Here is a 12,969-nt window from a genome sequence, read left to right on the forward strand (position 1 = left end):
AAAATAATATATTGGAATTAAAATAATGATCTTAATGCACTGGCCATATCAAATGCATTGATTGACGCACCAGTCGCCTTCATCGGTTGGCGCATACTTTGTGTAAGCCTATCTGTGACCAGCGGGTAAGGCGCTTACTTTGTATAAGCCTATCTGTGACCAGCGGGTAATGGGAACCACATGACGGGCGGCCTTGTAATGTGGCTCAGTCAGACTGTAGGTCGCAGAGAGACCCACCTCCTGCTGCATGCAGCTACCACTAATGGGCGGAGGTGATTAGAGAGGGCCTGCTCCCAGTTATGTTCCTCTCTATTACTGAACATTCTGTTTCCAGGTCTCAGGAAATGAAGGCGGCAGCGGCATTTAGGCGAGCACGTAAAGTTTACGGTGAGAGACTAGTATCACTGATCAGTCCGATATCTGTCCTTAACAAGTGGGAGGGGCGCTTGTGGGTAGGACTTTGAAAAGCCCCTTACTTAAAGTCGAGCAACAGCGCATACGCTGCTGTAGGCTCAACCTAAAAATAGAGTGATTGGCATCCGCGGCCGTGCACCCGCTTGCGACAGAGGGAGCAATAGGAGTCGCCTCCCTCTCAGATCATGCCCCAGTGACCACTGTTCTCTCCCTCCCACCTGCCCATCAACCTCGTAGGACATGGCGCCTCAGGGAAACACTGCTGCATTGCAAGGAAGTGGTTAAGCGGGTACAGTGCGTCATCACGGACTACCTCTCTCACAACACTAATACTGACACCACTCTTGCGACGCAGTGGGCGGCACTGAAGGCACTCATTAGGGGGAGTTAATAGCCATCTTAGCTGCAGACAATGTAGAGCACAGGCGCAAGCGGGAAGAGCTCACCCAACAAACCAGAGAGCTGGAGCAGATGCATCAGAAAACGGGAGCCCCACTGAGTGTGGAAGCAACTTAAGGCCGCGCACCAACAACTTGCAGCGCTCGACCAGGATAAGGCGGAATTTGCAGCCTTGCGACTGCGACACGCTTATTATACAGGGGGAGATAGGTGCGGGCGCCTTCTCGCTCAAACTACGCAAGACCAGGCAAAAGCAGAGGGTGCAGGAAATTCTCCGGAGGGATGGTAAGCATGTCTTGGAGGACAGCGACATAGCCGAGGCGTTCCGTGATTTTTACGCCAACCTCTACGAGAGCTCAATTGGGGCAGCCTTCCTCGACTCCATCACTCTACCAGCTAACTAAAGATCAAGCCGACTACCTCAATAGAGACGTTCGACCAGAAGAAGTCATTGCCGCCATTGCGCGCCTCAAACTAGCGAAAGCACCCGGGCCGGATGGCTTCTCTGCTATTTTTTTATAAAACATTCTGTGCCCAGGTCGCCCCTCTCCTCACGCGACTCCTTAATGCCTTCTCGGAGCCCGGTGCGATCCCGGGAGATCTCCTGGAGGCCTCCATAGCGGTGATCCCCAAACCAGGAAAGGACAAGGCTCAGTGTGGGGTATACTGCCCGATCACCCTACTTAATGTAGAACTTAAATTATACAGGGGGATTCTAGCCTCCCGCCTCGTGCCTCATATGCCTGGTCTCGTTGACCCGGATCAGGCGGGCTTCATCCCTGAACGCCAGACGTCTGACACCACGAAACAAGCCTTGCACCTTATTGAAAAAGCCACACGCACACAGGGAGAATACAGGCTGCTAGCTATCGACGCCGAAAAAGCGTTCGATAGGGTCCACTGGCCCTATTTGGAGCAAGTTCTGGAACGAGTGGGGATGAGCTTGAAATTCCGCACATATGTTTTGAATTGCTATAAAGTTCCCGATGGCTACAGTTCGAGTAAACGGACACAGATCTTCCCGGTTCACCATTGAGAGAGGCACAAAGCAGGGGTGCCCTTTGTCGCCCCTCCTTTTCGCTCTTTACATGGAACCACTGGCCCAAAAGATTCGGCTCAGCCCATCGATCACCGGAATCAAATTTGGCGGTTATACCCATACAATCAGTCTTTACGCTGATGATGTTCTGATTTCACTATCTAACCCGCGGGGCGCGCTGCCAGCATGCCTAGAGGAATTAGATCTCTTTGCACGAACTGCCAGGTTCAAAGTGAATATGGACAAGCCGGTTGCCCTGGATTTGTCCCTGGCGCGGTCCACCCGGGAATATCTGCAAAGCCTGTTCCCCATTCAATGGGCAACAGACACGATCCCGTATTTGGGGATCCAGTTGGCCTACGCTCTTTCGAAAACAGCCATTACTAACTACACACTACTGCGACAGAAAATCTGGCAAGAACTGGGTCAATGGAAACATTACCCTCTATCGTGGCTAGGTAAAGTAGCCGCAGATGATCATTCTACCACAGATCCTTTATCTGTTTCGTACTACTCCTCTCAGGCCACCTTCGGGCTGGATACAGCAGACGCAATCAGAACTTGCCCAGTTTATTTGGAATGGTCGGAAGCCGTGCCTGAAGCAGAGGCTGGCGACACTCCCCCCGGAGGGAGGGGGGGACTCGGACTCCCCGATTTACAGCTCTACTTCCAGGCAGCACAACTGCGCCTCCTGGTTGAGTGGGGAGTCAGAGAAACCCTGGTTAGTCCAGGATCAGGCGGTAGCTGCCAGACCCCTACAGGAAATCCCCTTTCTTCGCAAACAACACAGATCCCCTAACTTATATGCTTCGCATATCACGCGAGTCCCAATGGAGATATGGGATCAAACCAATATTAAGCAAAAACTTACCACTTTCCTGTCTCCACCCAGATTTCACCCCGGGTATGAACACGGTAGCTTTTGCGAGGTGGCGACCCTCTGGGTGTCGATTCCTATACCACATGTATACCGCAGAGGGGGTTATCCCTTTCTACCAATTTAAACAAGAATATGGGATACCTGAGGCGGAGAGACTTGGGTACATGCAAGCACGACATTGGGCGCTTAATGATCAGGTCTGCTCCATGGCTGATAGACACCTTCTTCCCTATGAGCAATGGCTTATTACACGCACGACAGACAAAAAGCTAATATCCGATTTATACAAGATGATACAGGCCAGATATGCTCACACTTACAGCTCCGGGCGGGCATGCTGGGAGAGGAAACTGGGCAGGACACTCAGTCATAAAGAGTGGGAGGGCATATACTATAAAGCACGTCACTCAGCCTATCACATGGGACTCACTGAAACCCTCACAAAGATAGCGACCTACTGGTATTATACCCCCCCAAGCGTCTCTACGCCATAGACCACACTAGAGAAGCGACATGTTGGCAGAGCTGTGAACAAGTAGGCACTTTGGTACACTTATTATGGGAGTGCGCCCACATCCAATCCTATTGGAAACAAGTAATGGACGAAGTAGAAAAACACTTGGATGCTGAAATTCCACGATTTCGTACATATGTTCTTTTAGGCCTCCCAAATCCCCGGACCTTCCCATTGTGCTCCCGCAGGGGCCGCCAGATAACGATTGCGCTGGGCACAGCAATGCAAAATATACTCACACACTGGCGTACCTCCCACATCTCAACCTTCACAGGCTGGTTACACTGACAGTGGCATGTACTTGGAATGGAGAAGCTAACACTGACAATAGCGGGGGAGGGATCCAAACATGTCGAACTGTGGCAACCCTTTCTATCCATATTGGCCTCTGAATTTCGGGAAATTACCTGCTCCCATTATCTCTGCTTACTACACCTCTATGATAAGCAACAAACGGAATAGAGACGGAGACCAGGCATAGACTAGATAGCTTAGGTGGTGGACTTGGAACACGGGTGGTGGGTGGGAAGGGTTTAGGGTGTTTTTGTACTGTTTTGTTTTTCTTGCTCATTATAGTGCATGCAAGGTTTTTCTAAATTGGCACAGACCCATAATTGCGCTGACGGATCTGGCTTGTCCCTTCAGGGTCGGTCATGAATTCAGCAATGTTAAAAGACACGATGGCTAAACCTGCAAGAGTGTTTTTGTATGTGCTAAAAACTTCAATAAAGCGATTTAAACCAGAAAAATAGAGTGATGACTTAAAAAGAAATTAGGATAAAGAATGGAAAGAAAAAACCTGTTGCCAAGGTAAAATATTGGCCATCCAGGTGAAGTACACTTATTTTCAGAAGGTGTTCCCATGATTAGACAAAATGACACCACTCACAGTTCAAGAGAGTGAACAGATGAAGTGGGCTGCCCCATTGCCCTCTGCTGTATGCAGTGGTGGGTGGAAGAAAAACATGAATGAAAGCTGAAAAGATGGATAAAGAGGGCTAACTCCAAATGCGCCTCGGCGGGACAAACACAGGAATAGGAAGGACAGCCATTGAAAACATAGAAGGGAGGGGAGATAGACAATGAAGACATCCAATTATAAGCAAGAAGCCCACTCTATGCATTGCTTTCTTCACAGCAAAAGCGGCCAATAAACTAGATCTAAACACTGCCATCATTGCCAGAGAAATACATGGAGATTGAAAAGTGTAACCTCTTTCAGCTTATTTCAGAGGAAACAGAGCAAGCCCTTTTTTTCCCCCATCAAGGCAACTTTGTTATGCTTAACAGTTTCTCAATGGTACAACCAAGGGAGCGCTGCCTCAAGAATGCTAACTGTGACACCACCTTCTGGTGTTAATGCAGTTGAGACAAAACCTACAAGTACACATTGGACAGTGTCATTTAAATCCAGAAGGCAGGCCAAAAACATGTAAAAATGCGATATTTGAGTGTGCTCGTTTTAGCACAGGTCCTCACAAGAAGATGAGCTAGTAATTGGCCATGGAATTTTTTATTTTTTAAAGGAATCTTGATTTTTTTTTTTTTTAGGACATTACTTCCCATTTTTACAATGAAAGTCAGGTTCAAAAACTCAAGCATTTTAGATGCTAGATGTACCACGGTGCCTTTTGATCCCAGGTTTACCAGCAGGGTCTCGATGACCCTGATAAAATGTGCCCCTTATTAAGCAAACGAAAAAAAAATATCTGCAATCAACCAAATGGGTATCTGTTGATCATGTGCAGCTTCTGAATTCATACATGACTGTCACTGAAAGCAAATGCCAATTTCTGTGTCAATCCAAACTGAACCAAATGACACGATTCCAAGATATTTTCTCTAGTTCTTGCTTGAGTGTCTGTAGTACTGAATTGGTAGCCATTTTCAGCTTGTTCTCACGCAAAGATATCAAAAAATGCTAACAATTCTATACATAAGTACATTCAGAGAGGATGGGGTTGCATGCTTTAGTTAGTAAAACGTTGCTGAAATTTCAACTTCAATGCTTCTTGCAATTTAGTCCTCTTTTAACGCGAGCTTAACAATGTGCACATGACGTTTTTAAATGCATAACTGAGCAAATATTTAAACTGCTTCTGACTGGGGTTCAGTAATTGTGACAAATTAAAACAAATTCTCAACAAAGCCACCACTGGGAACAACAGTTGCAAACTAATTACAAATTATAAAAAGTATACTGTCCACAAGCTAACATTTTATGATTTATAAGACTTTAAAAAAATATATTTTAGGGTTAGTGAAATAGCAAGTCATAATCATTTAACGTGTGCAGCGTGCACTGAATATATCAATGACAATATACAGATATGCTCAAGGATGCCTCAGGTCTGTAAACAATCCTTGCAATGCACATCAACCACAATCAATCTGATGTAGCAATAAACTACGTGCATTCCTTGTATAGCATAATATAATAAATCCCGGTCCTACCCAAAACATCAATCACTCAGCTAGTGAGTGTTGTGTAAATGAATGAACACTTCAGGGCACGTTTTACAGAGACTTCATGCATCATCTCATATGTGCATCTTTTCCCTCCAATAACAAAGACCATCCCCGACCAACGCTCCATAAACTGCAACCTAACCCTTCTCATGGAGGCCTGCAAGTGGGTAGATGCAAGAGCCGCTGAAGCATTGCTGCCCAATCAGCGGGAAACACAGTCCGTTTGTAATCGCCCCTTGCACTTTTTAATTTGGCCCTCTTCTACCACGGCGAAGTTGGTTGTCTTTACCAGCTATGCGTGGATTAGCAAATGTCATACAAAGAACAGCATGCTTATGTTTCATTTTAATCCTTTTTAACCACCCTTATAAGCACTGCTGCAGTGTCAATGTGGACAAACCTTCAGTGATCGGTAGCAGCTCGCCACAACATCGGACCAAAAATCTTGTTTACAAGAGGAACTCCACAAAATTTGCACAAATGTATTTAAGTCTCTCCGCATCTCAAGCAAAAGGAGGATTTCTCTGGGTAAATAAATCTTACTGCGCATCAATTAAATTAAACAGGTGTGGTGCTGGCTGCTGAACTGTAATAATTTAAATCTAGCACTACCCAATATTTTTTTTTTAACCGAAGATATTTACCCATAAATTAAGGGCGATCAATTCTGAAAAAACAGCGTCTGATTCATCTCGTTTTCATTGCCTGACCTCCTTTAGCCTGCTTGGTAGAGGTTAGCTACAAGTCTCCCTCTAAGCACTACATTTAACATCACCATCATTGTTGCAGTAGGTTCTGTGGAACAGTAAACAATGCAGTTAACGCAATGCATGAATGCTGTAAAAATTGCCCGGCCTCAAAACCGTAAGCCTCTATCACCCCAGCAAATCTAATAAACCTCGTGTCTGGTAAAGAACTCCAAATGTTTCACACCCCATTAACCGCATCTCATGCCATCTTAAAATGGCCAGATGTACTCCACTATCATACCCATCGCAAAAGGAGAGAGGGGTTTAGTACTACACTACTTTGGCCAACCTTCCCATACTCAGCCTCCCAGCCATAATTCATACGTGTAAGCATCCATAATATTCTGTCTCATGATGAGGTTAAATTGAAGCAAATCCAGAGAGGGCATATCCTGCAACAGTCACTTCTCCCACTTATTCACCCCCATCAAACCACGTAACCACATGACGTAGCTGGGATCCAAAGAATACAGCTCACTGTGTGGTTCGCATAACCTCCCACACACTCAGGGCAAATTCAAAGTGTCTACTTTCAACCTGCTTCACTAGTCAGTCTGGACCGGAGCCTGGTCCTTTTCCTTAAATGATCATGTTTTCTAGTACAGTAGCAGAAATGATTTCTTAAATATTATGAAATGCACGGAAAACCCATACCTTCCAGTCTTTGAATTTTCGCCTTCACAGAAATCACAGTTTCAAAAGGAGACACTCTCAGCTCAAAGCATGTTCCTGTGAGAGTTTCAATGAAAAGATCCATGGTTTCATAAAAAGGAAGTTTGTAGTGAAATGTTCCAATGTTATCTTCGTTGAAGTAAGGTGGTTCTTTCTTATTATCCATTGCACAGGATTTATAAATTCTTCCTTGGATACATTAACATGTTCATCGTAGTTTCAACTGGATCAGTTACAAAAGCAAATAGCAACGTGCCTTTCATATTTCAAGGGGAGACCTGAAATAATAAAAAAAAAAAAAAAGTAACATAACATGATCACGCTAAAATCCATAAAAAAAAAACATTAAATAACAATTTATCTTCAACTACATTAGCTTCATTTACACGCTCCAGTAACTTCCGTACAAACACCTCACATATGTATGCCATGGCAGTAAAAATAATTGTGGCCCAATAACATGGAGCAACTGAACCCAATATGCACATATTCACACATTATTACAGTGCAAACGCCAAATTCCACGTTATTGCCACAGTACAGCAAAAAAAAAAAGATAGTAAAAACACTGTTCACTGCCTAAAGATTTCATGTTACAGTTACTTCACATAGAAAAAACAACCCTGCTAAGAGCCACAAGGCTTTTTCTGTGATTTTATTTTGCTACACATATTTGGGTTTTTGTTACATCCCGATTATTAAAACAAAAACGCCATGACATACATTCTGATTAATTGATTGTAATGAAGTATTACTGACCACTGAAGCTGGCTATGCCTCGTGCTCGGTGCCCCCTCAGCAGTTTAGCAGCCCTAGCTCAAAACAATGGAGTTTTCCGGGTGGATAAAGACAGGGAGGCATGAAGTTCCTCTGGCAGGAAATGAGGAGCCATTAGAAAATGCACTATTCACAGAGTTCAGTTGTGAATGAAGGAGCTGCTGTCATGAGGAAACACTCACAACCACAGCTTCCCCCTTCTCATCAGGCCAGAATGAAACAGAATTGTCAGCCGAAGAACACGGGGGACTGGTTCACGAGTGGGATGCCTAACTGACCTTACTGTGGCCAACATATCCCTTAATGTTCCTGTTTTCTAACATAACAAAGCAAATGCACAATTAAGTACTGCCTGAAGGGCCCATATTGAACGGGCCATTAGGACAATGACTTTGTGGATGTATGTTCACAACATACATGTCGAGATCCCACTCTAAACTTTAGTAGCCCCTACTGCACAAAGTTAGATTTTAGTCAGGGACAGATGAAAGAAAAATGTTCAACCATTGGCGTCAATAATTTTCAATTCTATTAGGGACACGGAGGTGAGAATTATGTTTCTCTTTCTTTACTCTAAAACTCACAGCAGCCAATAAAACCACAGTAAACAAAAAATTACATCCCCCAGAAGTCCACCAACCAATCAGAAGCCACCCGGCCCTATATTATAGACAATCCACAAACTCCTCCTCTTTCTTTACAAGTCAACAATCTATTCAGCTTATCCACGAATTCGAACATTCGAATAAGTCGAACACAGCAGATGATCCTTTAACCCCACGAACATGATCCAACAACAGACAATAACGGGATAGCCACTGAAGAAACCTAGAAACATCGACACAGTCATCGCTCATTGACTACTGAGCCATCTAATGCGGCGACAAATTAAGGCAGCAATCTCATTATGTAAGAGTTCTGATAAAGCCTCTCTAATTATGCCAGGGCTCGTACCATAGTAGGGTTTGAATACTAGCAATTACCTTATGTTGCTACATTTCTGCAGGTCTATATACTGGGGCTGAAGATAGTGGTAAGCAATAGTTCAAGGATTGGAATGCCCTTTTGAGTCTGTGCAAACCTACTAACTTGCATGTTTTAAGGTTTTTTACCAACTCCTTTCTAATCTTTTCCCATACTGAAAAAAGTTGGAAATGTACTCCCGACAGTGGCAGACGTAAAACTTCTTCCGGGGTTGTGAAAAAACTGGATGGAGGGAAAGTGAACTTGAAACATTCAGATTTTCACATAAGCAAACTACACATGCACTTTTGCTCATGCTAAAATGCAGGTCACAAATATTTTCTGGTAGTACTATTTCTTGGCCTACTTCTCTGAATTCTTGTGAATTCACGGAAACAGTATATATGCACTTAATGCAAGGATATATACCATGGATGCACTTTTGAGACTTTCTTTAATAATTGGGCCTCTAATTAAGCCTGGCGTTAACCATGAACGTTTGTGTTTAATAACATTCTCTCTCTCTCTCTCTCCCCTTCTCTCGGTCTATCAGCTGGCTACACTGTGAGTGACAACATTCTGCTCTTTTACAAGGAGCATATTGGCACACAAAGTAGTTTTGTTCAGTTCTTGGAACTGCTGTGGCAATGTGTGCTTTTTGAGACCAAAACCAACTTTTGCTTTTGCCAATGCTTGATAGACTGGTGAGGGCCCTGCAGCTCCCACACCGATAAGGTTTTATGAATACCATGCTAAAACAAGTCACGCATTGACAAAACCAAAAGCCTGTCCGCCAACTTCAGACCTACTGGCTTTGCCAATGCTTTTTTATTTGTGTTTCCCACAATTGTATTTTAACTGGTTACACTGATTTTCCATTATGAATATTTTTAGGAAATACAAGCATACAACAACATGTTACTAAATGACGCTGCAAAGATATGGTACCTAAAATCTTACAGTAGTTTAGCTAAATGTGTTTTTCTCCTTGCATTTTTTGTGAACATTTTATTTTTCATCACTGTTGCTTTCAAACTTCTGCAAATATTTGCATATGATCAGAGAGCATTCTGGGAGCATTACACATAGCCTCATATTACTAAACTTTGAAAACGTGTGTACACGTTTATACTGGAAACACCGTCAGTAGTGCAGGCCGAGCTTACAACATTTACTTTTAGTGCTCACCCGAATAATAAAGGCTTTGCATTATTGAACCATAAATAGAGGTTTGAACAGTGTTAACACATGGACACACACATTACCTTAACTGCAGACAATGCCCTGTCCCTGATCCATAATGTGGTACTGTAAACTGGCAGCCAAAGGGTTTGTGCTGTAGGGGGTCGGGCCTACTTGTCCCAAGGACAAAATACACATGAAAACTTGTTGCCCTTGACCCCAAACAATATGCCCCGGGCTATAGGAATTCCACATCCCTGCATCAGACCCACATTGGAGACCTCCGAGGTAGGCATGGCCAGGAGAATAGCCTTGGAAAAGCCTGGCCCTGGCAAAAATGTTGGCGTGGAATACCCTTTTGAGGGAGGATTGGGCATTTAATTGGGCTGTAAAAGTGTTTTCACGAGGTCTGGTTTTTTTTCTTTTTTTCTATTAGTGATTCTCTCACTAAGTACACCTCTACACATTTATTTTTCTGGACACTATACATTTTTTTCACTTTAAATGAGAAAGTTGCCGATGATGACGAATACGTGGGCAAGCTGGTGAGCTTGGTGGGACACATATTCTAATGTCTAGTGGATGTGTTGCGAGTGGTCTGATATACCCCCGTTTTGTGATTCCTTTTTAAGTTAACCTATTATTCTGGGCATAGAGGACCGTACTAGACTATATAATTTTTTAAACAGTTGTTGGGTTGAGGTAAATACCCCCCTGACCTCGGTCCTACTAAAAAGAGTAAAGAGTGCCCCAATATCCAGATTCTTGTTGTCTGAATAGCTGATGGGTGGAGGGTGATCTGGCTCGAAATTGTCCCTCTATAGCTCCTTGTTGCTTAGGTGCTGTAAAAGTGTTGCCAAAATGTACCCAGGCCTTTATTAAAAGGATCGCAAAAGCGGAAGCCGTTCGCTATAGGGCCCACTTCTGCGGAGGCTAATTCAAAAAGATTTGTTTCTAGGAACATCAGTATTGCCTTCCTGCACTCCGTAAATATGGCGCAGTTAGCATAGCTCACCTGGCAAATGGCACACTGGGCCCAACCCGCTAAGATTTCGGTATCAATGGGGCTGCCTGTGTCTATATCATTAACAGCCACATCAAAGGATCTTTGCTAGCAGTCTGTTAACATCCAGACCAGACTGGCAGACGTTATCCATGCCTTTTTAGTGTCCTTAGAGAACTTTTTCAGAAAGATACTCATATTGTTATCCACTTTCGGAGTGTCTGACACTTTGTACTCCAAAGTCAGAGGGGGCATTCTGTCCTGAGCCTAGCCCGACCCTCCTTTCCAAATCTTTTACGTGGGTGGGTATGCAGTTCAGCAGTGACTTCCTGCCACTTGGTCCAGTCACTAGATCTGGGGTGAACAATGTCCTTGCGTCAAAGTCAAGGAGATCTGACGGGGACCAATCCTGGGAAGGGGTGGTATGGTCAGAACAGGGCTGTGATGGTGGGGTGTGGCAGGGTCAGTTTGGGTGTCCCCGTCCTAGGGGAGAGGACTAGAGGGAGGGGAAGGTGGGGGATCGGAGCCAGCAGGGGTGCTGTAAATGTGGTCCATCAAAAAGGATTTGGAGAGACGGTCAAAAGCGTCTAAGTGGGGAAGTTTAGCACCTTGAGCCTCAGGGAGGGGTTCCTTGGAGGGGTCTGGGAGAGGAGACCCTGGAGATGTGGGAGAATAGGAAGGGGTGGAATGGGGGTGCACTCAGCAATCATGCGCAGTTTGCAAGTGAAGGGTTGTAGGACCAGAGCCTTTTCACATACAGCGTTGAACAGATGAATGTAATACCTCAGCTAGTTCTTTCCCCTATCCGGGTTCCTTTGCCGTATAAACGCTCACTTGGGGTCAAAGACCTCGGTTTATCCATAACTGAGAATTAAATACACTCAAAAGGTATACGGGAAGAGGAGAGGGGTTGTACCAGGTACAATCAGGAGGGTAGCGAGGAACCCAATACAGTGGATTGGCCGAGGTCAGCACCTCATCATACCAACCGTGGTTTAAAAAAATAAATAAGGTATTATCACCTTAGTAGTAATATTAATAGGACTGTAAAGTATGCAGTCTATGAGGGTAAAACAGAACCATGCCAAAAGAAACAGGAAAACTGCCCACGGATCAGTAGAAGATGAAAGGAAGGGGAGGGGAACAGGTCTTGTCAAGGCCTGGAAGATTCGACAGGCTCACCGATCTAATTGCCCTTGTAGCAGCCATGTCACCAATTACCTGCACTAGGCCTCGGGGGAAAAACATCGCCACAGGTGCAGCCGGGATAAACGGCTAACTGTGTGCTGACAACAGGGCACCTCCGACCTCACAGCGCAGTCTCCCACACCCAAAAGAAGCCACGCGGGGCGGAAACAAGGTCGTAAGGAGGGAAAACTAAAGAGATCGGGCGGCCCTCTGAAGGGGGGAGGGGAGGAAATCGGGCGGACCGCTGGACGCGCTACAGAACCCTTCACAATGCACCGAATCGCAAATGCAAGAAGAATAACATTTGCAACCTTATGTATAAATGTATTATAACAAGAAACACTTATCTGTTGCTGCAGCAGCAAAGAAAGAGGCAGAGTCCTTGTGGTTTGTCTATAATGTGGGTGTGGGTGACCTCTGATTGGTTGATGGACTTTTGAGAAATGTAGTTTTGTGTTTACTGTATTTTTATTGGCTGCTGTGAGTTTTGTCTTAAAGAAAAAGCAGCATAATCTGAGACACTGGTCCTGACAGAATTGATGTACATGCAAGAGATTTGGGGAAAGTGCTTGCAGGTGCTATCTACTGCAGTGTCAGTAATTCTGCATACAATTGAGTTTTGTATAACTTCAGTCTAAGTATGAGAATTGTTGATTTAAAAAACATAACATGTTAGCTCTCTATACCACACAGAACTTGACATTTTAAAGAGCTGATGTT

At 44.5% G+C, this 12,969-nt stretch overlaps 1 protein-coding gene and 1 long non-coding RNA gene across 3 annotated transcripts in view; one reads left to right on the forward strand and one right to left on the reverse strand.

The window, feature by feature from the left end:
• ZFAND4 (zinc finger AN1-type containing 4) overlaps positions 1 to 12,969 on the reverse strand; it is a 242,021-nt gene that overhangs the window by 201,649 nt on the left and 27,403 nt on the right. For both annotated transcript variants that reach the window (XM_085603760.1, XM_085603757.1), the window contains exon 2: positions 7,119 to 7,414. In XM_085603760.1, coding sequence (XP_085459886.1) covers positions 7,119 to 7,302 — 184 coding nt within the window. In that variant the 5' untranslated portion in view covers positions 7,303 to 7,414. The remainder of the gene's footprint in view (positions 1 to 7,118; positions 7,415 to 12,969) is intronic.
• LOC146867172 (uncharacterized) overlaps positions 1 to 12,969 on the forward strand; it is a 245,473-nt gene that overhangs the window by 161,558 nt on the left and 70,946 nt on the right. The gene's annotated exons all lie outside the window — the stretch shown is intronic.

Source organism: Triturus cristatus, chromosome 1_2, assembly GCF_964204655.1.
Source record: "Triturus cristatus chromosome 1_2, aTriCri1.1, whole genome shotgun sequence".
Classification (NCBI taxonomy): domain Eukaryota; kingdom Metazoa; phylum Chordata; class Amphibia; order Caudata; family Salamandridae; genus Triturus; species Triturus cristatus.